This window comes from Labrus bergylta, chromosome 16 (genome assembly GCF_963930695.1).
Source record: "Labrus bergylta chromosome 16, fLabBer1.1, whole genome shotgun sequence".
Taxonomy (NCBI): Eukaryota; Metazoa; Chordata; class Actinopteri; order Labriformes; family Labridae; genus Labrus; species Labrus bergylta.
The window spans coordinates 12,594,347-12,621,168 of record NC_089210.1 but is presented as its reverse complement, the minus strand read 5'-3'; the positions used below and the strand labels follow the sequence as shown (position 1 = coordinate 12,621,168).

The window sequence follows — 26,822 nt, the reverse complement described above, 5'->3', positions numbered from 1 at the left end:
TAACAGAAGTAATGTAGCAAAGCTTGCTGCTTGCTAGGTTAATGTGCATTCGACAAATCAACAAAGTTTGATGCACGTAAGAACAGATGTAATTAAATGACAAGGAGGTTATGTACAGAGTATTTGGGGTATTTCTTGCCAAAACCTCCTGGAGACTCTTCTGGTTTCCAGGCAACCCCATTGTTGTGACAGCCCACCTGGAGTGCATCAGCTTAGCATACGCTTGGGTGTAACGTTATACATTGTGTTTATAGTATGATTAATAAAGGCATGAAGGCAAGAAAGAGCCATCTGTGATGGAGGTGTTTGCTTTTTGTAGGCCAGCTCTGTGCGAATCGAGCTCTTCGCTCAACTGTGGCATGTGTTGGACAGAAAAGTGGTGTTGACCCTCGCCCTGCAGGTGCCGATTGCATCTTGTTATTGACGGCAGAGCTGATTTTCCATATCGATAGCTTGTGTTTGTTTGTGTTGTCAAGTTTAACAGAGAAACGATTGTTCTGCATACAACTCTATTTGTTTCCTTATTTCACATAATGTAATTTTTCACTGCTTTTTGTTTGTGTTTCAGTAGTCACCATTATGCAAGATTTCACATAGACGTGCATCATAAGAATGGGCACAGCTCAGCCTTGTTCAGTTTGGCTAGGTGCAAACAGTGAAAATTCAAGTAAAGAAAATCATTCGTAGCTAAATTGGGCGTTGGAGAAAATACCTATTTTCCTAAAATGCGGCAAAAATAGAGTAATGATATATTCATCTGTAGTGTGATGTTACTGTACAGCTCACTGACAAAGGGGGTGACCGAAGATGTCAAATTATTTGTTTTCCAATGACACAGGCCATGTCAATATGGTTAAACGTTTACAATTTCCTGTTCGTTCTCAGTGGCGATGACACAGCTAAATGATTTTGACACAGATAATGAAAGCAGAGCAACGCCACAGATTTAAGTGTCAGCACAGCTGTTAATTATTGAAAGCATTGTCCCCGGGGGGATATTGAAGAAGACTAGTGTTCAGCATATTTAGGACAGCTTATGTTAATTGAAACAAAACAGTGACAGCAAGCTTTTCTACTTCTTCCTTGCCAAGAATAGTGATGGTCTTGGCAGATGATATATTAAATTCAAATCAAATTTGGAGGTCACTAGAACAACTTTATTCATGATATCCAATACACTTGGCAAAGTCTGGCTTAGCGTCATTGAATAGTTTTTAAATATCATTTTAAAATCCAAAGGAAAGATGATGCAATTAAAAAAGCAAAAGTTTTTTTGATCTAAAATATTTATATAGGAGTCTTTAATGGAAGGAGACTCTGCTGTGAGACCTTACAGTATGTTGTGTTGCTGCTTTTGTTGAAATTGCCAAAAGAAACAACAGTGATGTGTCCTGACAGGTATTCAGAACAAAATCAAAAACTGCTTCTATTACAAACAGCAGTGTTGGCTTTCGGGGCTGAACACAGCTCATTCCAGCCGAGACAGAGTGTCAGTGTCACAGGCAGATTGGGCGCGGAGGAATATGTATGCAGCCCGCAGCCATGTGCTTCTCTGTCACGGTCAAGTCAGATGACAGCCAGACGGGACACTCTGTCATCTAGCTCACAGCGGAGGTGGAGGATTGTCTTGAGCCAAGAAACACACTCTTAAAATACGGCAGTAAGGAGTGTCATGCCATCAAAACACTCTTCAAATGAAAAGTACCTTGAGGAGCGCTTGAAACAACTTAATATGGCGGAGGAAAGGGAGTATAGTTTAAGATAATTGGACGACGGCAGTAACTTTTCTTTTTGATGGTATACCAAACTCCGACCCTAAATAGTTATTGTCCAATCATGACTTAGCAAAAATACACACAGCTAGCTTGTTAAACTTTAGCTTTGGGATCTATATTATTTTATTTCTTGCAGGACATATTAGAAAAATAAATTGCAAAGAAAGAACTCATGGGGAATTAGCATTAGCTTTAGCTTAAAAAAAAACAACAACAATCCAGCTAGCATACTTGTTTTAGCCAATGAAAGCCATATTGTCAGAGAAGCTTGCTATTGTTTACTCCTGTAGGTTAAATCATGGAGGTATTGTTCCAAAAAATAACTGATTGTTTTCTGAAATCAGAGTTTTGTAATTTGTATGCTCAATATGAAAAAGCTTGCAAACTCCAGAAAACACAAAGCTTTAATTGTTCAGGAATCTACGAAATAATTACTGTTAGTTATTCTTAATTCTATACATGCATTTTTAATACCATGTGCCAATGTACAAAATATTTACAATAAACACCAAATATTAGCTATTACATTCCTGTGCTGGTCCCTTACACTGCGCTGAACATCTTTGAGAATAACAGAGACACACCATGGATACACTATGATGCTAAATACTAATCATATCAGGATAATAAGTGTCTGATTTGATTACAAGAATGTCAGCGACGGGGGACATTAAAAAAAACGCAGTCTAAGATTACAAAATTAACCTTTAGAGGTAAACAAACACACTTATTAGACATTTTAAATTACCTTCAGCATGTAGAGTGTGCTTGAAACCGAGTAGCTCAAAACCCCATCCCTTTAAAGGCTTCCTGGGTTTGTTAGCCCCTTGGGTTAGGCCCCAAGAAGCTTTTTTTTAAATATATTTATGTATAAGGATTCCAACTGTGATTAAGGGAAAAGAAACCCAATTTCATTCTAGTAAGCAACCTCTCTTAGTAAAGTAAGTAAAAGTGAACACTTTTTCCAGCATCACAGCACTTAAAGAACGTAAATAATTACAGGCCGGATCGGAAATGTCGGAAAATGTCGTCATGAGATGTTATTTGCTTGTCCCAATGCTGCACATTAAGTCATTATGAATACAAGGCAGTGGGAAAGAGACTTGATGGGTATCTTTTTCAATTGAAGAAGTCTTTCTTTCAGGCTGGATAAGTGACTCAAAAATGTCTGAAGCATCTGCTTATGGATGTTTTATTTCCGCTCTATTTTTTGTAAACTGTTCCAAAAAATCAAGGTCAGTAGGAAATGCAATGTGTAAAAATAAAGCATTTATGATTTCATCGTGATTGTACCACATAATACTTCCTCAAACGGAATTTAAACAGAGTAAAACGCTGAATGCATATGAGGCTTATCTTAACTCCCTCTGACAGGCCTTAGGCTGGTCACTTCAAGGCGTTTTGTTTGAGACGTCAACATCCTCAGCTGCGGGAAATAATGAACATCCAGAAGGAGAATAAAGCATCATTTAATAGCCTTCTGTCCTGCAGAGGTAAAAGTCAATGTGAAAGCTATTTATAATGAGGCAATCATCAGGTGGACCTCGTGATAATATTGTTTCTCATAATGTGCCCTGAAATTCTCCTCTGGCTCACAAACCCTCTCCCCCCCACCAAACGAGCTGCAGGACTCTTCCTGAGCTCGTTACATGCAGGGAGAAATAAAAAAAATAGCAACACACTGCACGCGTCTGCAGTGTGTGTGAATGCTGACATGAATCATGCAAATTGCCGAAGGTTGTGCTCACGACATTCAGCTCGGCCTGTAAAGATTAGTGGTGTTGACTTGACAACGTACATTTTAAATGTGATCACGTGATCGACTAAGCACAGGATTAATTGAGGAGAAAATTCTTTCCGACAGGCTTTTAACTGCTACGCTGCGATATAAAAACTGTCCATTAAAAGCATTAATAACTCTGTAGCCCCCCCCCGTTTGAGTTCATCTGCGATTATCCCTGTTGAAAAACACTCTTAGTTTTAGAATTTCTTCGAGACACAAAGTGGTGGCGGAGGCCAACTGTTTGAAATTTCCTGTTTAAAGCGTGAAGCATTAATCCTTGTTGTGTGAAAGATGACTGCAGTGTGTAATGATATTAATTACAACAACATCTGCTCAGAAAAAACAGCAGGAACTGACAAAAAAAAATGAACGCATTGTGAATTCTATTCTCCCTAAATGGAACAAATTTTGTTCTGCAAAAACAATGGTGTGAAGAACATCGAGGAATATTGTTAAAAATATATTTGCTGTTGTTCTTTTTGTGACAAAATAGAAGGCCAGAAGTATGTGGACACTTGGGCTTGTCATGTTGTTGGGCTTCATCTGGCTTCATCTGGTATGAAATGTTAAGACATTTCATACCAGATGTCTAGGCGTTAATCTGCTGGTCTATGAAAGCTTCTGGTAAAAGCTTTTCACAAGATTGTGAGACCTAGCGGCTGGGATTTTCTTCCAATCAGTACAAAAAGTGCGTCTGATCATTGATGTTTGGCGATAAGGTCGGGCTTACAGTTAGAGGTTCCATGTCATACCAAAGATGCTTCATGGAGTTGAGGTCAAGGATTCTGTGGTTTCCAGTCTGGTGGATCCGATGTTGTCAAGTTTTTGAATCAGGATATAGCTGAACATTATGGCCTGTAAATGTCCTTTTAATTGTTTGGGGAATCTTGTCATATAGGGCTTTCACACATGCAAAAAACTTTTGAAAAAACTCCTGATATATTCTGGAGGTTTCCGACTTCACCCAGAGTTTCTCCTGCGAGAAATATGTGTTTCTTTTCATGGTCCGTTTTTTTTTTCTGTAAAATGTTATAATGATGAGAATTAAGTGAAGTCTGAGAGCGTTGGATCTGCCTGTTAGAAATAAACACCTTTTACTTTTACTGTCATGTCAAGAAGATTTCATGTAAGGCTGTTCATTAATGATGATTAATGATCATTTATTTTAAGGTGATTTCTATTTTTCTCTGAAACTTTTAACCTTAAAAAATAATTTCCTGTGTTTCCAAACCATGATGGCGGCTACATCCAACTGTGTATGGTCCTGAATGGTATCTGAACGACCACTATAAGAGTAAAGCTAGGCCGCTATTAAGGGGCTCTTATAGCCTCTTGTTCACTGCATTTGTCAGCTCGACTGAAGTATAACCTTTTCAGAAGTCCTCTGTTCTATGACTGCTATCATGAGACTATACAGTATATAGCGCTTGTATGTTCAAGAGTCATTAGGCAATTAATTTGTTGTTTAACTTCACACACCCTGCTGGGTTTACGAGGGCGGATTGATAGTGAAATTACATTCTTCAAATGACCGGAGTATGAGGGGAGGCGTCCACACCCACTGCAGCGTAACACAGAGAGTTCAAGGGCTGGTCGGCGTCTCCGGTGTATAAAACAAAGAGCGTCTTTCTCTTGGATGATAAAAGCCAGGGGTTAATGATGGAAAGTGACACAGAACTCACACAAGGAACACTGAAACACTGAGATTAGACGGCAATTTAAAGTCCAGTTTTCCTCTGTTTTAAAAAATGAAAATCTGCAAAAGCATGACTCTGCTTTGAAAGTGAGATTCTCTTTCATTTGTTTCATATGTGGGTACAAGTTTCCCACATACTCATTAGAGGAAGACGGAGAAAAAAAAAAACATGTCTTTGTAATGTAGCTTCTGTGTGAGATTCGCTTGTGTTACAGCAGGAGAAGCAGGAAAAAAAGCCCGCAATGCAGTTTACTCTGCCAAATCATCTGATCACAGCGCTTAATTGAATACTGATGTGAAAAGCAGACAGCAAGAGATACCCGAGCAGGTTTCACGAGTAATTAAAACACGGTATTCGGCCCATATGGATAATTTGCTTTAACTTGTTTATCCTCTGCGCTGCGTGTGTACCTGCTTTAAGTGTTGCTCATTGATAAGGGAATATCTTGGTCAGCAATATGTTTGCATCACGGAAAATGAACACACACCTGCCAAGTATGCAGTTTCATCAGCCTCGTAATTTAAAAGGTTTTAATCAGGTAGCCTTATAATGTACTGTATGTTCTGAAAAATAAATCAAAGCTACTCCCTTTTGGACACAGAAAGTAATCTAAAATACAAGAACGGTAGAGAAATAATTAATAATAAATAACAATTTAATGGATAAACTTGGTACAAGAACAACAGGAATGGTGAGCTCACAGATTGCTTTGCAAATATTAATCTATCAGTTGATAAGCCAGTGAGGTACTGGTGCACAGTGTGTCCCTCACTGCATTATCCAGTCAGCAAGTTTTCTTTGGCAGAGATGTGGGCCAAACAAACACCCAAGCTGTGGCACAGCTTTGGTAGTGATGGATGTCACATTTGCAGCCAAGCTGAACCAGAGAAACATCCAGAATTATGCTTTATCCTTCATTAAAAAGCAACTGGAAAAAAAGAGCAGCCTAGATTGACGCATCCAATAGCACTGTGGAACATGTCGGGCTACATCACATGTTTACCATGGAGTGACTGGTTCCCATTGTGATACAGTAGCGTAAAACTTTCTTGCCCTCTGATTGAAGTTCTTACACCCTGTTAAACCATCGCTCAGTCCACTGACTCCAACTGTGCAGGTATGGGTGATACACACATGCTGAAGGTCCAAAATGTGTTAAGCCATTTCTGAGCCAACTGTGCCAGTAAATTGTCTTGTGTGTCACAAAGCACACGCCATCCTCCGGACCACAAAAGTGTCAGCTATCAGTGCAGCTTTCACACAAAACATTGCGGGAAACCCAGTGGCTGAAGGAAAAAAAAGTTCTCATAATGCTCCGAGCAGTTTGGGGGAGCAATCAAGTGTGACTGCTCCGGCTAAGGAGTTAATGATTGGCTATATTTTCTTTGAAATTCAGTCTTTCTTTTACCCCTCTAACATGCCCTCTTCCTCATAATGGTTTTGAATTCAGAATACCAAAAACATCTCCAGTCATACCCAAGGAAGCATGTTATTATGCATGTTCAATCCCTGTAACGCACATTAAATATTTACATAATGGGCATTGTTTTCCCACTTAAAAAGAGCACCGAGAATGAAAACCAACATCAGAGGATATTGGAAATGTCAAAGCAATTGCAACAACAGATTGCAATTTATTCATGTTTTTTTTTTCTTCTGTGCTCCAGATAATTGAGAATAAAAAGTGATAAAGGGACCAGACATCAATCCATCAATGAGGAAGCAATGTAAGGATGTTTTAAGGAAAACTTGAAAACCTCGAGAATAAGCAGACTTATTGGTTGACACCAATCAGCTTTGACCAAATCCTGTATTTGTTCAAGCCAGCTGAATAAAAGAAAACACTTTGAAGATGACACCTTTTATTGAAAAAGTTTAATTTTACATTCATGCATCAATAAATGTGTCTTTTGAAGTGATTAGGACCTCTTGTTTTTATCAAAACAAAAGGGTTGTTCTGCAGTGTAGACTAATCTAAATGGTAAATGGACTGGAGCTCTTACTTGTATAGGCTGCAGGAAGATTTTTTTTAACAAGTGGTTTATTGAAAACGTTTCTACCAGATTCTGACATCCTTACCCTTCAAATGATTTGTATTGATCTACCCTACACTCCCAACATAGTCCAGAAGATGAAATAACAATGGGGGGGGGGGGGGAGTCTTTAGAGATTACGGTTTAATATTTGGTTTTATTCTATCTATAAACATTTGACACATTTCTCTTTAATCTCTCCCTTTGGCAGCTTGGATTATACATGTTATCTCAGAGACATTATCCCGCATTTGTGATCTGTGTGTTTATGGCAGAATCACTTGCTGTGTCAAACTACCTCTGCTGGGGAGATTAAGGGTGTGTACAGGGGCTTTACAGGAAGTGCTCAAACAAGCTGCTCAAAAGGCTGAGGGCTATACCCAGATCCATTCAAGTATTACATCCTCTTATCTCCTCCCATCTTTGAGTATTAAAAACCAGCGAGACGTTCAATGACTTGCAACAGCCATTTCACAGCCGAGGTGTTGTCTGTCCATCTTCTCCACGATAAATAATATCATTGTGTTTGTTCAGGGGGCTGTAAGCGGCAGAAATAATGCGGAACAGCCCCAATAAGCAGGTTAGAGGTTCTACACAGAGTTCATTCAAACTTGTTGTTGTTCCTGGGTGTTTTCTTTAGATTTCTCTCTTTCCATCCAACTTTCTCAGCCCATACCACCTCCTCCCTTGACTCGATGCACATGTGAGGACATGGACAGGGCTTCAGTGTTTAGCCAGCTCTGCATCAGTCTTGAAACCTTTCTGTGTTCTAACATTGCTCCATTTTTCAAAAGTATCTCCAATATTTATCCTAGTTTTACTACATTTCTGGTTGTGGAGCTTATTAGAAACATTGAGGCTGGCTGTGGACTGCATGGTCCCATGAGTGGCTGTGGACGGCCTGGTCCTGTGGATGGCTGTGGACGGCTTGGTGCTGTGGATGGCTGCTGCGGGGCATGTCCTGTGGATTGCTGTTCACAGCATGGTCTTGTGGCCTGCAGCTCACTATTTTGGGAGCTAGCTGATGGTCAGTCTCATCCTAATATTTCAAAACCAGTCAGAAATGTGATCCTCATATTCTAAAAACTCTTTGTCTTCATGTTCTTCCAAAGCTTCTCTCTCTTCAAAAAAACATCTCTAAGGCCCCCTGAGTGCAGAATCTTTTTGCCTTCTTCATCGCTTGTGATAATGAGCCATACAGGCAAAGCTATTCATTTGTTGTACCCCGTCCCCAATTTGCACATGGGTAAGAAAATGTAGAGTGATTCCTGCAAGACAGAGTGTAAAATGTGCAGGAATGTGGAAGCAGAGAGGTGTATGTAGGTGTTTGAAATAAAACAATGATGCAACCTTGTGCGGGAATAGCAGGTGCAGGAAGACAAATTCACGCACGCATGCACACACTAATATACAAACATAAACACACACACACACATTTAGGAAATAAAGGTGAAGAGGATTATTCAGTGTACTGCCATTGAAATATGTTCTTCTATAAGTTCATCACAGAAAATAAGCGAAGGAGTCTGAGGTTCAACTTTTTTATTTTACAGCATAATTTGTCTTTTGGCAAACATTTAAAACAAGTCCCACAGGCCCGAAGACCACACAAGGGTTAAGGGGTAAAAGAGGAAAGATATTGGTGAATGAGACCCATGGGTTAGATGATGGAAGACATATAGATATCACTGATCACAATTTAGACACGTGTGGTCGCTTCAAGTCTTGACTCTGTGAAAGCGTTTAAGTGCCTGCTTTGCTTTAATCCTGGTCGTATGAAATAAACATGATTGAAGGGAGACTTTTAAGGGAGGTGTTTTCTAGTCACCATTTTCATGATTTCTAACTGACAGCTCAGCAACACGCTCATACTGCAGGATTTCATCCTCTTCATAGCAAACTTTGCCTCTAATCCCTTCAGGTATGAAACTCCAGGAGGAGAAGCAACCCAATGAGATTAAGGTGTTCGATTAAATCTAACAGTGATTAAATAACCAACCATTATATGACTGTAGCAAATTAATTTCCCTGGTGTGGTGTCGGCCTGCCTTACGCAGCGTGAGCCGTTGATATTAGTTGCAGTCACACCGGCTTTTGGAAATAAAACAGCTCTAACCTACTGGCTGCCCCCTTTGTAAAGAAGTAAAAAATAAAACTCCCCGAAGACAAACAAGATTCTAAGGATGCCAAAAAACAGCTTGTGCATTCCCCAAAATGACACCCTAATCACCCTCAAAAGAGCCTTATGTCAGATGAGAGACAACAGTCGTGTGCATCTACAAGTAAATGTTGCATTAAAGAACCTTTTCTGTTTGTTCCCCTGTCTGCAGCTGTAAATATAACTGTCACTCAGCACATTTGAATATGATGCAAGTGTGGCAGCTGGGGTTATTAAGGTTGTGTCAAGGCATGCTTAAGGCAATCTGAACTGGTCATAGCTGGCATTTATATGGTGAGAGAATGGAATCCTGTGCATGGAAATGCTTCCGAAATAGCTCAGCTTTAATGCACATATATGAGATAAATATCTTATCCATGATAGCAACTTGCATGGCAGGTGAAACTGTTCCTTTTTTTTTTCTCGCACCAACTGTCTGAATTGAGCAATCTCCGCCAGCTAAAGCACAATTTGGATTAAGCAAAAATCCCCACTGATAGGTCAGCTTAGCTCGTAATGGAGCAGCTTAGGCCTTGTCTGCATGATTATAACATTCTTAGCAGCCTATTTCCGTGCATCCAGATGTTACGGCACAAACATCCCTGCCTCCCCTTAAGCCCAACACATTTTTAGATCACAGGGACATAAAAGAACATGCTTTTAAAACATCTCTGCATTTGTGATGTGTTTGACAACAAGTCTAATTACTGACATTTAAATTTCAATCTTAATTAATGTCTAAAATGTTCTTTTGTAGGCGTACGACAGCGGCAGAAATTCTCATTTCAGTGTTTGCCACAGTTACCTAATTGTTGAAGTTATTATCCTGGACATGATTTTGCCTTTCATCTGTTTGCATCCTAATGTCAGCTTTTACAACATTAACACTTTGACTATTGTTATTTATTTCAAATGTGAGAAATGCAGACATTAGAAGGATTATTTTGAGTTATATTTATCAGGCTGTTTTGCGTTTGTGTTGTTGATAATAGTACTTAATGTTTCTCAGCAGCAATCTCTGCAAAATCAAGGAGCAGCTCCAACAAGCCAAAATAAGGTTAAAGGTTTTAACGGTTCAAAATTGCTTTAGTCAATGCTGGAAACTAGTTGGAAAAGAGATTACCAGAAAAATCAATCTTTTTTTTCCTGCAAATGACAGTCCAGATGTTTGTGTGACAATGTGGGTGACAGTTTAGAGATTAAAAAAAAAGTAGACTGGAATTGATTGAAACGGGTTAGTACATCTGGTGACACCCCGTTGACTTAAAGGTCCCATATTATGCTTTTTTTGGTTTTATATGCTCTTTAGTGTGTTTTCCAAGTGTCCTGTGCATGTTTAGGCACATCTATTTGCAAAAATTCAAAGTCCGCGGAAACGCGGCTTCTCCTACGTCCTCCTGTTAGCTGCAGCATTAGCTGCATGTAATGCTCGGTTCTAGCCCCCCCTCGATAAAAATGTGTCAGTCCGACATCATTGTCAGTGTGAGATCACTGATCTAAGCCCATTGGCTCGTTGTGGCAAGCCCAGCAGCTCATGTTGCACGCCCGTTAACTTCTGTAGCACGCCCACGATATGCCGTAGCCTGCGGTAGCACAGTAGTGCTAAGGTGCTAATGTTTATGATCCCCTCGGACGGAGCCAGTGGCTGAATGCATTGGCTGCATTCCCAATATGGTAAAAGAGGTGGGACATTTCCAAGAACCGTGCTGAGTGACTGACCAATTACGGCAGAGCCGACAGGCCGACCAATCAGAGCAGACTTGGCCCACGTGTGGCTCTGCAGTGGGGGCTCAGCAGAGCGTAGCTGACGGAGTCAGAGCGTAGAGGGAGCAAGGAGGAGCAGTACATGAAAACAGATACTTTTTTTGGACTTTAGCTATCGTGAACGTACAAAAGTAGGTACATAGATTAAATATACAAACCCCAAAAAGGGCATAATATGGGCTCTTTAAACCTCCAATGCACACTCTTCTACTAGTACTTTAAGTGTTTAACTAATAACTCAATGCATGTTTTGTGTTCAGGTGTATTTTCTGCGTCATACAGATGTTTTGGCTTGCAGGATTGAAACAAACAAGGGAGAGTTTATGAGCATCGCATGCAGGAAGCAACTCGCTCCCATCGGATGGCTGCAGGGCGGCTCACAGCTTTATGAATGCACAACATCCAAGAGGCAGTGAGATAAATATGTTTCCTCTGGCTGCTCAATGTTGAAATTAGGAGGCAACCTGCAAAATCAAATCTGTGTAATTTCTGCAGTTTTCAGAAGGATGCAAACTGCCCATCATCAGGGCATATATGCTGTTTGCTAATTTATCAGAACAAGCCAAAAAATTAAAAAAAAACAATAAATATCTTCTGGTGTCCAGAAATATTATCTGATGCCCCTTTATTTCACTTAACACTGGTAACCACACTCCTCCCGATTGTCCATCATGTTTGGCTTTCCCCATTTCTCTGGTTCCTATTCCTCACATCTGTATCTGCCTTCCATGGCTACAGCCAACATCAATATTTTAGAGTGTTTACTGCCCAGATGACCTGCCACAGCAGCTGAAAAAAAAGAATTTGACTCATGCTACAGGGTTTGATCGGTATTTAAGGTGCCTCTGCAGCAAACTACACGCCGCACTTTGTGTATGAAACATGTGTGATTTTTTTTTTGTGCAAAGCAAAGACAGAGAAAGATAGCTAAAAATCTCTCACACAAAGGTACATTTTTTTTCCCTCCCTGCTTCTCTGTTTTTGTCTTTTGGGAGCAAGTATACGGCTCTCTGAATGCAAGACCAAAGTATGACACATCCCCATACTGTATGTGGGAGATACATTTAAATAAATACATGATATACCTGGGAGCTATAGCATTTTAAAAGATTAATACATGCCTTCAGTGTTCAGGAAAAGTCTGACAGCTTCCTGACAGTATCAGCATGGCATACTGTAACTTCTGCTATGTGAGTCACATCATGTTTAAATTGAAATACACTGTTTGCTCGGGATCATAAATATTACGTGGGATCGTCTGAAATGATCTAAGTCACACACACCAGCAGGCGTCCACTATAACCCACTAGAAAAAGAGAGAAAATCATTCCCGTTTGTCACATTTATTCGCTCGCCAGTCGCAGCTGTAAACTGCTGACCAAACACTTCAAGCACGTTTTGCTTTTCTCGACTCATTTTAAAGCCCTTCAACTTGTGCCACTGTTTAAATAGCAGGATCAATACACATCCGTACTGATACTCCATGTCAGTGTGCTGCTGCATGTGGGGCCATTATAAGAAAAAGGGGTCAACCAGGGGTCACAAAGCATTGCTGGCGCTACTGCGGAGGATATTTTTCTTCAGTTATTACTCCACTGCTGCATCAGTTAATCAGTCCAATCATTCAATTTAGCACAAAGACATTCAAACAGCCAATTTCTGAGCAGGTAGATTCAGCCTTTTAGTATTAACGGCCTTAATGGATGCATGACAACGAGCTAACACACATCATTACCGGATCTCCCAAGCCTTTTTTTTGTTCTTCCGCCAGACAAGAACTTTACACAATTCTCTCTCAGAGGAATAAAGAGCTATATGCAGTTAATGGTCATCCAAGTCAAGACTAGATATTCAATAAATCTGAGGTTAAACAGTGAGGAACTCTAACATGAAGCTGAAGGCAGGGGATTGTGTATACGTTTGAATTCAGGGTTAAAGATAGGAATATTTGCCATAATTAACCATTGTCTGCTGATTGTTACATACTGTAAATATTTAATGGCTGTAAATAAAAATGAATCTTCATCAGTTTCATCTCCTTATTCAGTTTAATGTATGACTCCCACATGTATCTCTCCCTGGGAATATCCGACTGACCTTGAAAACAGTCTGCAGACAAAATGCTTCAAAGTTTTTTTTTTAATGAACTTAATCTCCATCAATATTATTTTTATTGATGTTAATATTATTTTAAATTGTAGGGGGCAGTTTTTGTTTATAGTCCTCTGATAAAAAGTTGCATTTAAGTGTATCATAATGCACACTTTGATTTGACATTTTTCTTGCATCAAAATCAAAGCGCAGTGAATTAATAACCCAGGTTGCACTGCATTGTAAAAGGCTGGTGCGCAGCCTATTGGCCAAAAGAAAGTAGATTTTATTGAGAAGTTCTGGAAAAAGAATTAGGAGATCTACACATTTCTTAATTAATTTCCTTGCAAAACTAATCCAGCAAAGTGTAACTAATATAAAACAAAAGATTTGATGAGGAATCATGGCATGCATGTGCTTTTCTGGCTCATTGCAGCTTAAAAAAAATGGATGTTCACATTTATTATGGTTTGACATTTGTAAATCAAACTTATGCTAGGTTGAAATGATTCTAAGCAAACACATTTAAGAAATGTTACGGCTGTATGTCTCCCTGTGCTGTTTGTCCCTTCTCCCCTTCTGTAGTCTCCAGCCCAGGTGACGCTACTGATTGCACAACGAGGCGCACCTGGCCTCAGAGCGTAAAAGCCCGGTGCTGCGTTCAGGAGGAGAGAGGCTTTAGGAGTTTAGACTGCTGTGCCTTGCAGTCTGGGATTCTGTTGTATTTAGTTAATTGGGGTTTCTAAGTTGATCCTTTTATGATTGAGTAGTCTGTCTATTGATAATAAAACCCTGCGTTATGACTTTGGTTAGGTGTGTAATGGGTTTTATTGGGTCAGTTTGTGGTTGTTGTTAGCCCCATAAGGCCGCCTTATGGTGGGTCATAATGGGGGCTCATTTGAGGTGAGGTAGTTGTGTAACTTGTGGCCTTAGTTGAATTTGGTGGCCTTCACTAGTTTTAGTTTCTTGGTCCATATTCTCCATCATAGTGTTGAGTTCAGTATAAGAGCCATTTTCATATTTCTATGCATTTTTCCAGGTTAGTTAGGAAGTGGGCCAGCTGGGCTGATTTATTTGTCTTTCCAACGGTCCACTATTTTTTTTTTTAAATATTTTTGGAGGTAATCCTGGGAGGAGACATGTTCTCTGTTGGGGGTGCACTGGCTCAGTGCCTTAGTTTGAATGACTGAGGGTCACTGCAGTCCCAATTACAAAACTAACAGAAACAAATGGCCAGAAAATACTCAAGTTCTATCGCTGCATTTCACATTTGGTGCAAATGCGAGGTTGATACAATATGTAGACTTCGTTGTAATACACTGCAGTTCTCCGTGAGCGACTGTCACTGACATTTTCCAACAGCTTTATGGCTCACATCACCAATTTATGGGCTATGAGAAATGGCAGACATAACACATTTGCCTGCCATCATTTTGCTGTGATATTCAACCTGACATTTTGTTAGTAACCTTAAATCTCTGAAGAAGAAAACTGCTGCTTTCTCTCATTTGGGTTCTGTCGGTGTTTGCTGCAGATGTGCACTAATGCTTCCACATAGAAGTGGGAATAGTTTGTGCAGGCCCCTCTTCTCTGTGGTGTCACACTGACCTACAGCTCCATAATGAATTGGGGAAAAAAATGAAAAAAAAAAGTGGCTGTGATAGGTAATTTCCTGCAAAAGGTTCATGCTTAGGTGTTTAACTGATCGCGCTGCCAAAAAATAACCTCTTGGGTATAAAACAGGGGAAGATAAGACAGACAAGCCTCTCTTACAACGCTTCCTTATTGCGCCGAGTTACACACTCAACACACAGGAAGAATCAGGTATCAATAAATCACATTAAGAATTAAAGAACGAGAATTTTTGTGCTCCATTGAGAAGGACAAAATTAAGGACAGAAGCGTTTTTTTTTTTTATTTGTTTGTCTTTAATGACCTTTTCAATCCATTTGCTTCTGATACAACATTCAGCCATATGGCTTTGCTCTAATAGAAAGCAGTTCACATCTTCTGTAGCAATATGTTTATCTACACAGTCATTGATGCCCTTCAGTCTTGTCATCTTGTCAGTTCTGCAGGCTCCGTACAACATGTATGATTGAAAATGCAAAATGCCAGGAATGCTCTCATTGGGGGGAAAAAAAAACCTATTCATAAATCGTACAAATTCTGTCAGGCTTTAGTAATCTCAAACGAACCCAGTTAAGACAAGTACTCATTATCAAATCTCATGAATATGTCATGTATAGCGAATGAGTTTTAAATGAGAAGTATTTGTGTAAAATGCTGCTTCTCATGCAGCGGTCAGACAGAGCAGACTTGTATCTGCTTTAAACTTCACTGGAACGATCGGAGACGTTTTTTTTTTTTTTTCTTTATGAGGTGCAGAAATCTATCATGTTCAAACTGTCATATTAATTGGTTCTGCTTAACTGAGCTGGATCTGCAACATTTTCAGGATGTAAATTTTAGCCTTTGACTCTGACGTACTCAGGTGTGACGTCCAATTACAGATGGCCGTTTTTGGACTTTTTTTTTTTATTTTTTTTAAGCTAAAACCTTTTATTCAGGGGGTTGTAAGAGAACACTTATGGGAGATGCAAAGATAAATGGAACATGTGACGTTTTATTAACTTTAAAGTCAACCCTTTTAGTCCTATGGTTTTCACTGATACAATTCTGACAGGTCATTTAAGTTAGCTGGAGAAGAAGCATGTTTATTATTCTTCCATATCTCTGGTGCATTAGCTAAACTCCAGGATGCTATGCTTCGTTTCTTTCTCTCTACATTCCAACTTTGTGCATTAAATGACACTGACAGAGGCCCCATTTTTTCCCTGTCTGTGTTTAGACTGTGCTTGTTTTTGTAGTGGCAACATCAATACACGAATATTGAGGGCAATTGTGATCAAATTGAACGAGCGTAGCCTGAAGTGCTCTCATCAGCTCATCCAAAGGAGAAAAAAAACAACAAGAAAAGAACAAAAATCATCTTTCAAAAGAGTGTCAGACTGCTGTTTGTTTTATAAGAGAACAGATGAGACATTATGTAAGGATTTTATTTTGGGTTTAATGTATTTCTAGGTTTGTGAAGAGAAATCAGTGTTTTTTTTAAACCATGTAACACTTTAACTGTTCTGATGTTGAAAAAAAAAAAGCAATATCCTCCTTTGAGGCTCTGATTTTGAGATAAGATTGCTTCCATTTTCTCCCTTGACTTTAATTCAGTTAAAAATAGACTAACTCTCCAGCTCATATTCACTGTTATGGACTAATGATGCCGGGTGGTATAGCATTCCAAACATCCCCACAGTTCCCCCCCTCATCGCGGTGCTTTATTTCATGATGTTTTTATGTCCAAAGGGCGTCTGAACACAGCTTCAGATCTCAGCGCTGCAGTCTGGTGATGTGGGGAGAAGAGGTACCTGGCTCGCCCACTGTTGGAAGTGGGACGGTCTTTAGGGGATCTCGGGAAGAGAGTGGGGAATAAGGTTTTTGATCAGGACCAGCTGTCACTTCTGTCCTCAAATATTCTGCTGAAGCCCACATCCTGCATGAGTACTGGTATAACGTTTTTTTTTTTTTGTTTTTTTTTGAAGAGTGGCAAGGCTGAATGGTGTTTGAATTAGTCTTTATGTCTCCATTCAGCAAGCCGGGGTTTACGTGACAGTAGAACGTAATGTCCCACGAGAGACAAACAGTGATAATGTATCACATGACTGAAATCCTGCTGTTATATTTAATCAATGAGGGATCTGATCATGATTTTGTGTAGGTATGATGATGAAATTTGTGATCCATCAGTGGACTGGAGTTGGTAGATATCAGACTTATGTATGTAGCAAACAGACAGAAGACATAATAAGCATAATATAGTTATATTTAGTATAGTTTGAGTAGTGGACAAAAAGGGTGAGGTGGCCTTTGTGGCCATATCTCAAACGCAGTTCCATATATGGACCAATACATCAATTTAAAATAATGCCGCTCGAGGCCCCTTCAAAAGACTAATTACTGCCATTTCTTCTGAGTGTTTTTGTATTTGCTAATCATTTAGTAGGAGACAGTCAGTTTTTCATTATTCTCTAATTAACAGCTCACATGGTTAAAACATATTCATAAAAAATATTACAAACCACAGTAGGTGGATGAATCATACGCCCAAGCCACCGAAAACAGCAGCTTGGTCAGAGGCCCAATGAGTCAAAATGTGATGCAGGAGGTTCACCTGTACTCTCACTACTGTATCAAATCCAAATCCATTGTAGTATCAAATATGTACTGTAGTACTAGTCCGGGAACCAGGTCCATCCCTCAGGATGTTTTTTGTTATACCTTTTTTTCCACTAGTATTTTTAGTTAGCCCATACCTTGGGCCATCACACATGATAACGACCCCTCCCAACTCGGGGCCTTTTGGTCCTGAGGGGGCAACAAAAACCCCTTATTGAAAAATGCTTTGGTCAAGATTATGTAAAGTCACAAATTAAGTTGTTAAAATTGCACCAATAGACATACAAATGTGAAATTTGACAGATTTGGTATCCTGAAATGTAGAGAAAACAAAAAAAAATATAAGATTCTAGTTTTTCTTCTGCCATTACATTTTAAGTTATCATCACTAAAACTCATATATGAAGAACAGCTCCAGATGGATGTCAGGGGGATGGGGGGGTTCAAACCAGAAATATTATTAATTTCATTTTAAATGATGCCTGAAGCATCTTTTTTTTTACTTGAGTTTGATACTTTTGAAGGTTATGTTATCTTGAGACTAGGGTTAGGGTTAAATTGGTATCCTGCTAACTATTCTATATTTTCATATTGTATTTTATACTGATGATTAACATGGTTTGCCCCAATTAGATAAATAAGTACATAAATTAAAACATATGGGATTCTCACTCAATAATCACCCAACATCTATTGGCTAGGTAACCAGTCTCAATACATCAGTAATTATTCAAACTCAGCATAGCAAAACTGAGAAAGCTGTTATGTTAAACTCATGTTGACGTTTGTCAGCACAATGACTTGAAAAACTAACCAGCTATTGTCTCCTTATAATTACTAACTTAACGCTATATTCCACTTTGTCTTAATGGACATTTGATAATATATATTGTAGCTAGAAGACAGCAAACTCTGCATATGCCAAACTCATGCAACAGTCGTAGCTAGGTAGTCATAAAATGAAGCTTAGGGCCACATGAAGAGGTGCTTTAATGGACAAGTTTAGAGTGCGGACATGTTGTAATAACACATATGGAGACACAGTTTAGTGTCAGGAAAAGCTGACCTATAGGATCCTCTGACTACACTCAGGTCTGAAGGTCAGATTCAGTGAGAGAGAGAAAAAAAAAAAAAAACTCTCCACCTTTACTCGAGCCTGATCCGATCGCTGAGAATGGCAGTATACTCTGTATTTGTTTTGCACCTTAACCGTGAAAACACAGTGCCTCCCACTCCAAAACAGACCCTGTAAGACCCTTTGCTGTGGCCTGTGGGCTTGTTGTTTATGTGTGCCAAACATGTACGCATCCATTTGTTGAGAGCAGAGTGAAGAATGACTCATTTGATCTTTTTTTATATATATATATATATATATATACACATGTTTCTCCACTTCTTAGGAAACCAATGTATTTGTTCTTTGTGCTGCTGTGATCACAAACATGTCACTCAGAGTGTAATACCAGGATTATTCATTGCAAACTGACCCCGGTATCTCTCACTTCAAAAGGTCTTGACTGACTGTTGTTGATGAATAGCCGCTTACAACCTCGATTGATAATTGCAATGAGACTCAGAGAAACACCTCAATACAATTACCTTTTGTCATCCGTTCTATTATCAGCATGCTGTGACAGTGAAGGCGCCAAGTTACTGGAAATATGTCCAAACAGCTTTATGGGAGAATACTTGTATATAAGAATGACTGCAGCGTTATTTTTTTTGTCACTAATTTCATGAAACCTGAATGAAATATGTTTCTTCTGCAAAAGGCAATGACTCACAAGGACTAAACAATGACATTTATTTTTTATTCACACCTCCATAATGTTGATAGATTATGTTTTTAGGAACCATTCAAAGAATCACAGCAGTACTCAACACATCCCTGGCGCCATCTTCAACAAGTTCTCTCCAAGGACTCTGAAGCTTATTATGAGTGGACTCCTTTTAGAATAATTGATTGTATTTGACATGACATGGAGGAAGCTCAGGCGGATTGATACTCTGCAGCAGAGCAGTGATCAATCCAAATGAGAGACTTGGGGGGGGGGGGGAGCTTTTATTTCCTCTGCCAGACTTTATTAGGGAGAACTTCCCTTCTCTGGAGGGATGCTTTTTTTTGCAGCTTGGACCTGTTAGTATCTGCGATGTGTGTTAGCATGATCCCTAACCTCATCAAACCTCAAAATATCCCCCCTTCTTTTCTGCTTTCAGGGAGCATAATGCAACATGGAGGGAAAAACCGGCTGGGCATGTTCCAGAGCACTTAAACGGTGGGCGTTTAGGCATGAAGAGTTGTGATTATCCGCGGAGATTAGCTTCTATTTTAACAAACACGAAGATTCGCCGGGATTTGGTGCACTGCACGTTCTGAATGATGAATCCACCTTTTAAGAGACGACTGGACATGGTGTGGATTCAAATTTTTATGTGGAGTGGGTGTGAAATTAAATTTCCTCCCTCAGTAAGGTACATAACTTCAGTACGACTGGAGGAATGTAGTTTTAAAGGTTGATTTTCTACTTCTTTATTCATCTGTCTGACTCGGATTATATTTTTGCTGCATTTAATGGACTGATTTTGTTCGCACCTTTTAAGAATTTCGACGGTCTGAGTGAAGTTACAGACTCGCACTCTGCAGCTTAGTCCATCTGTATTACTTGTTTGCATTTAGCTCTCATTGCAACAAAGGAAATTCTCTTGCACACATTCTATAGACTACCTCTCAAAGGAGAAATCTTGTGAACAAGGCATATGTTCTCCCTATGTACGTTTTCAACTCAAATGAAGCTTTGGACATGTGTTGCAATGCAAGAAAGTGAATGTCAATTTGAATGTCCTCAGTGTGAGGCAGTAAACAGCAGATGGTTCGCGGGGCCTCTTTAGCGCTATGGATTTCATTTAGCTACCCACCTGAATGACCTGTGTGGAGCTGTGCAGCTGATGCAGAGACAAAAAAAAAAAGAAGCTTGAGTTAACAGTTTGCTCTTGTTTACTCCAGTTCCACAACACTGCAAGGCCAGAATAGTCGTTCGCCACGGACAGAGAAATTAGCTTGTTTATCAGCATTTTGATTTCCGTCCCGCTGACATTTGAGACGTACATGATCCATGACTGATTCCCAATGAGAGCGAAGCCTCTGAAACATAACAAAGCATTTGGCTTGTGCAGTTTCCATTGTTTTCCAATTAAGTGTAGGATGATTAGCATTGAGCCAAACAGGGACAATGGCTTCTTATGTTAAGGTTACCTTGAACATCGTGCATCTGTCCTGTCAATTGGATATGCTCCAAAGATGCACAGCACATTACTAGAGAAGCTGCAGCTCATGTCCAAACAGGATGTTTCAAGGTGATTTGCTGTGGTGTATTTGAGATTTTTTTTTATGACATACATGGTTGTGTTAGACCGTCAGACCACCAACTTTTCTTTGGAGTTCACTTAAAGCAGAAGTCCTTGACAGGTTAAGAATACATTTTTAGTGATTCATTAATTTAAGACAAGAGTGCAAAAAGATCAAATATAATGGGAACTAATACTCTTTGTACTCTATCTGTAGATATGTTTAATATCCCATTACAGGCCCAGAAGTAACCACAGTTCTATTCTGTCAAGAGAAAAACATAATCCGGAGGGAAATTACCCATCAGGAAGGCAATACTGTTACTGAGATGCAATTACCAGGCCACTTGTGAGACTTTCAGGCCATGTATCCATGGGTGCATGGCTGTGTGTGAGGGTGGTCGATATGTGCATAACAGCTCTTATGTTTTGCAGAGTAAATTGGATTCTTTGCCAGAGAACAGTTAATTTAGAATATGTCCAAGATGCAAATGATTGATGTGACTATATCGCTACAACTGTAGGTTTGGGGAGCAGCCTGATGGAAAGAAAATATAGCAGGGACGGGAGGAAGGAAGGAAATAGGTTTCAAGGCAGAATTATGAAGAAAGCTTGTGCACTAAATCTGGGAGTCCCCCGCATGGAATCATTTGGATTTTGGCCAGCTGTTTATACGTTAATTCCCGAGCTAACATTACTTAATTTGGGGAGGAAAAAAAAAAAAAAAAACACTGTGTGAGCTTGGATTCCGTTTCACTTTACATTATATTGTGAGCTCCTGTGCAGCTATTTGTGAGTAGTTAAATACACGGTGTGTCTCACAGAGGATTTAATGTACCAATTTAGCACTGAATCACATAGCCTACAAACAAAGAAAACAGCACGGATTGGAATGAGCATCAGTGTAAACATTTGATAAGAATTTGCTCAAGGCGCAATGCTATGCTTTATTATTGATATGAAAATAGAAACTGTAAAAATGAGCCCCGTCTCTGTGTGTGTGATATAGTTCCCTCTGCACTGTCACATCCTACAACTCACTCTCACCAGCATATTTGTGGCAATGGCAAATGGCTGGCTAATACATTTCTCAGGTGGTGGTGGTGGTGGTGGGGGTGGGGACATTTCTATTGTGCTACAAATTATCACATTGGATCTTATAATGAATCATGGCTGCCTTCAATGGACAGCCCCTAACCTTGCACATTGTTCAGGGAGAAGAAGAAGAAGAAAAGAGCAGCCTGCACCCATTGCATTGGAAGTGTGTGTGCATAAGAAATCAAACTGCCTGAGTGTGAGCCATGCATGCATAATAGATGTATGACAAAACAATACCCCAGGCACCCCGGTATTAATGATATGCAGCGCACTCATTATTAAAGTTCCAAAACAGCTCCTGGAGTAACACAGATGGAGTCAATTAAGCAATGAGCATACTTGCTTTGCCTGCCGTTTCATCTCCTTTCTTTTATCTCTGGAATATTACTCCGCGGGTGTAATTAGCTGTATGTTTCTCCTCGCAACATAATGTCCAGTGATAATAACAGCTATTTTCACTTGTAATTTCAAATAATGTACTGCTTAATAAATGTACCAAATTTGCTCGCACAGTGTCCTTGGGTATTTCATTTGCACTGCAAGAGGTGTGCAGGATAAAACCATGCTAAGCTGATTTTTTTTTCCCCCCTCTTCTTCCTGTTTGTGTTCCCAGAGACCTGATGCCTTCAACGCTGGAGGGGCAGATCACCATGGAGAAGACACCCAGCTACTTTGTGACTAACCATGCCCCAAAGCGCATCCACACCATGGCCAGGGACATCAAGCTTATTATTGTGGTGCGTAATCCTGTCACCAGAGCCATTTCAGACTACACGCAGACTTTGTCCAAGAAGCCCGAGATCCCCACCTTTGAGGTTCTGGCTTTCAAGAACCGGACGCTGGGTCTTATCGACGCCTCGTGGAGTGCGTTACGTATCGGAATATATGCGCTCCACTTGGAGAGCTGGATGCAGTATTTCCCTCTCTCCCAAATGCACTTTGTCAGCGGCGAGAGGCTCATCGTGGACCCGGCGGGCGAGATGGCCAAAGTGCAGGACTTCTTGGGCCTCAAAAGGATTGTCACAGACAAACACTTTTACTTCAATAAGACTAAAGGATTTCCGTGTTTGAAGAAGCCGGAGGACAGCAGCACTCCCAGATGCCTAGGCAAATCCAAAGGGAGAACTCACCCTAAAATCGACCCAGACGTGATTCGGCGGCTGCACAAGTTCTACAAACCCTTTAACATGATGTTCTACCAAATGACCGGCCAGAACTTTGAGTGGGAGCTGGAGGAGGACAGTGAATCTCGCAGCTCTCAGGACTAAGCAGACTGCGGCATGGCAACGGCTTTTAGCCACACCACCAGCCTTCAATTATAAAAACTATTGTCTCGCTCCTCTTGCAGAGGGAGTGCTCGAGCACGCCAATCAATCATGGCCGTCTTTGCAGTGTCTGTATCCATTAGCAAGAGTTTACTGACATGCTTTTTCTCTCCCTTCAATACTAATGTGGTTGATGATGGCAAATCATATTGTACATACCAAACATAAAATATATTTATATTTGTGAAAAGAAGATGATTTATTCATTTTGTTTTTAAAGCATAGAGCTGATATAAAAATCCTGTCGACTATGGCAATGCATGCGATGAGTTAAGTGTCCTTACCTCATGAGCCCTAAGGGCAAACTCTGCCTGTTTCTTCTCCCTTTACTTTCCTGCAGTTTGTTGCCCTCACGCCCACTTACCAGCACCCAGTACAAAAAAGATATTCTATTTCAATGGCTGAGGCCATGAAGAGCTCTGTGTTATGTCTTTTCACACTGTCCTGCTGCTTTAGAAGAGAGAGAAAATCATAGACACACAGTCCAGTAATCCTTTGACATGTGCTCATCCTTCCGTTTGTGAGTGGAGACAATCCTTTTTCTGTTTTGTCAGTCTGAGTTTACCAAAGTGTTAATTTCCTCAGTGTCAGTGTTCTGGTTTCCCTGCACTCATTAATTGCACACATATTCAATAAGGGAGCTGATGTACAGTGGCCATCAGTCAATAATTGGATTGTTTCGCTGCATAGCTACACATTAGCATACTGATGACCATGCACTCAGATGTGCCGCAGTATCAGTGGTTTTGGCATAATTTGACAAATGAATGCGTGTTCTACAAATATCAAGGGTTAGCTGTGGATCAAAACAATCCTGCATCTTGACAAAAACAATTTCCTGTGGCCTCCCGAAAAATAAATAAAACTATCCGTTAACTCTTCCAGTCCTTGACTGCTTGCCTGGCAACCACCCCCCCCCCCCCCAGCCACTCTTCGCAGTAATACATGTCAATGAGGGTGAAGAACAACAACGCAGGACTGAGCAGAAGTTTGTTAACCAACATCTGCTGCCACGCGCTCTTCTGTCGTTGGAGATTAATGGCGTGTTAAATAAACCGCTGCTGCTGGAACAATGTCAATGTCAGAGAGAATTTTTGCTGTGAAGGAAAAAAGCTACATACATGCCCAGGTAGATTCCAAAGCCATTACTGTATGTGTACTTAACTTGAATGAGATGATTGTTTGCCAGGGAAATGTGCTGTAACCAGAGGTTTACTGCCACACACTTTGGGATAACTGGTGGCTGCTTTTGTGGAAAAACAACAGGGTTGTTTTGTTTTGTTTTGCTGTGCAATGCTCCTTTACAACGTCATATTTTTTCTCTATTATTTTTCATTCTGCATAACTCGCTGTGCGTCTGTCTGTTGTCTCTGGACTTTTTCATCAATTGAGACAATCAATACAGTCAATGAGTCAATAAATACAGTCTGCTCCACATCACTGCTTGCTCCAGCTATGATGCATTGCTCTGTTAATCCTCCCTGTTCTCTGGCCATGGATGGCTGGATTGTTACACTCTCTGCAGACCTCTCTGTCACCCTGGGGAGGCCCGGCACCAGCAGCTACTTACACAGAGCCATTGATTCAATCAAAGTAAGCACTATACTGCCCTTTGTAGCGCCAAGCCTCAACACTTACCTCAGAGTCTCACTCCCCCCCAGTCACTACTTCCACTTTGAGGCGTTTTCTGTGCAGCCATCTGTTGGGGTTTTCCTGACAATCTCTCTGCACTTTTTACCTTTCAGCTTCCTGTCTTCTCCGAAAGCACCTCTGGTATTCTGCGGTGGGAAGCTGTTTTAACAAAAGATTCATCAAGACTTGCTAATCACACATTTAAGAGATGTTTTTAATCTTTTTTTTTTAATTCACATTTGTTAGCCTCGAGCACAAGAACACATATAAGCCAGCCTTCAAACAAGACAGTCCCTCCTACTCAGTGTGGAGCTACTCAAAGAAATCCAGAAAAGGCAACCAACAGGGTTATTAGGCATACTAGGACTCTGTTTCCCATCTGTAATATGCATCCTGCTGTCATTTGCATATCCAGGATCACACACGTGGGGGGAATTCCTCTGCGGTGTCAAAACATGGATCCAACCTCTCATTAACAGAAACGCGCAGCACCTTTCTCTTTGGTAACTCTTTGCTTGTTTGGGTACAGGCAGGGTTGTGTCTGTGATTTTTCCTGGGAGAGTTACGATGCATGAAAGACATGCTAAGCTGTCCTTCATGTGTTCCTCCCGCTGGGGGTCACGCTGCATTATGTGGTTTTTCGCATCAAGTAAAGAAGATGATGAACGAGCATCGCCGCCTCATCAAGCTGTCACCGCTGAAGAGCCACCACTTCAAAATAAAGAACAAATACATATTTGTCAGTCATTACTGACAATTTGGCAAAGCGTTGAAACAGTGATACATGGCGTGAAAATAAAGCTTCCTGGATGTACCTCAAAGTGAGCTGCAGTCAGAGGAGCAGTTGGTGAAGGGCTATAATCTGTTTTTTTGAGAGGTGGTTCAAAGTGTTGCATTCAGGCGTCTCTTATATGATCTATAATTAACACAGCTGAAAAAGATACAGAAAAACATCCAGCTCAGTTTGAAAAGTGAAAAGTAGAACTATAGAACGGTACATGTTTGCAGAGGGAGTGAAGTCTCCATTAAGAGCAGTTAATTGGTTTTTCACTTCATTTGACTGAAGGATTACAAAAAGTTCACACACGGTGTCAACTTTGTGTAGAAATCTACTTTGAAAGAGTCTCTTAAAGAGTAATCATACAGTAAGCGTATTTACAGAGGAAGGCCTGCACACAAAATTTATTGACAGCTTAGCTCTTAAAGGAAAAGCAATAAGGAAGGAAAAATACAAGTAATGTAATGAATACTAATATAGATATATATCTTACATATATTTAAACAGAAGTATTGAATAATTTAATAAAATGTGTTTTGAAGTTGTAATATTTCAAGCACTATATACATATATACCGTATTTTCCGCACTATAAGGCGCACTTAAAAGCCTTTAATTTTCTCAAAAAACGACAGTGCGCCTTATAATCCGGAGCGCCTTATATATGGATCAATTGGTTAATTGGTTGATTCATACTGGTTGTACACGGCGCTCAGCGACACTGACTCGGATAATGACGAGAGGGAGCCGGGCATGTTGGATGCCGTACTCGCCCAACTGTTCAATTCGGACACTGAAGAAGAAGAATTCGAGGGATTCGTGGACGGGGAATGAACTGAAAAAGTGAGCTTTACGTGTTATACGTAACTGAACAATGTTGAGTTATGCACTAACGTTTGAATTAGCGGTATCAGACTGTGTTTCTTTTACGTGTTTACAACTGAACTAGGCTGGGAGATATTGTGAATATGCACATTAACGTTTGAACAATGTTGAGTTATTGTGAATGCACTACGTTTTATACGTATTTATATATTCACAATATCTCCCAGCCTTGTTTAGTTGTAAACACGTTCTATTCTATGCGCTTTATAATCCGGTGCGCCCTATA

The 26,822-nt window shown here is 40.1% G+C and overlaps 1 protein-coding gene across 1 annotated transcript in view; it reads left to right on the top strand.

The window, feature by feature from the left end:
• Positions 1-24,737, top strand: part of hs3st4 (heparan sulfate (glucosamine) 3-O-sulfotransferase 4) — an 86,074-nt gene extending 61,337 nt beyond the window's left edge. The window contains exon 2 of the mRNA XM_020642486.3: positions 22,591-24,737. Within this exon, the coding sequence (XP_020498142.1) occupies positions 22,591-23,245 (655 nt within the window). The 3' untranslated portion in view covers positions 23,246-24,737. The remainder of the gene's footprint in view (positions 1-22,590) is intronic.
• Positions 24,738-26,822: the final 2,085 nt, after the last annotated feature.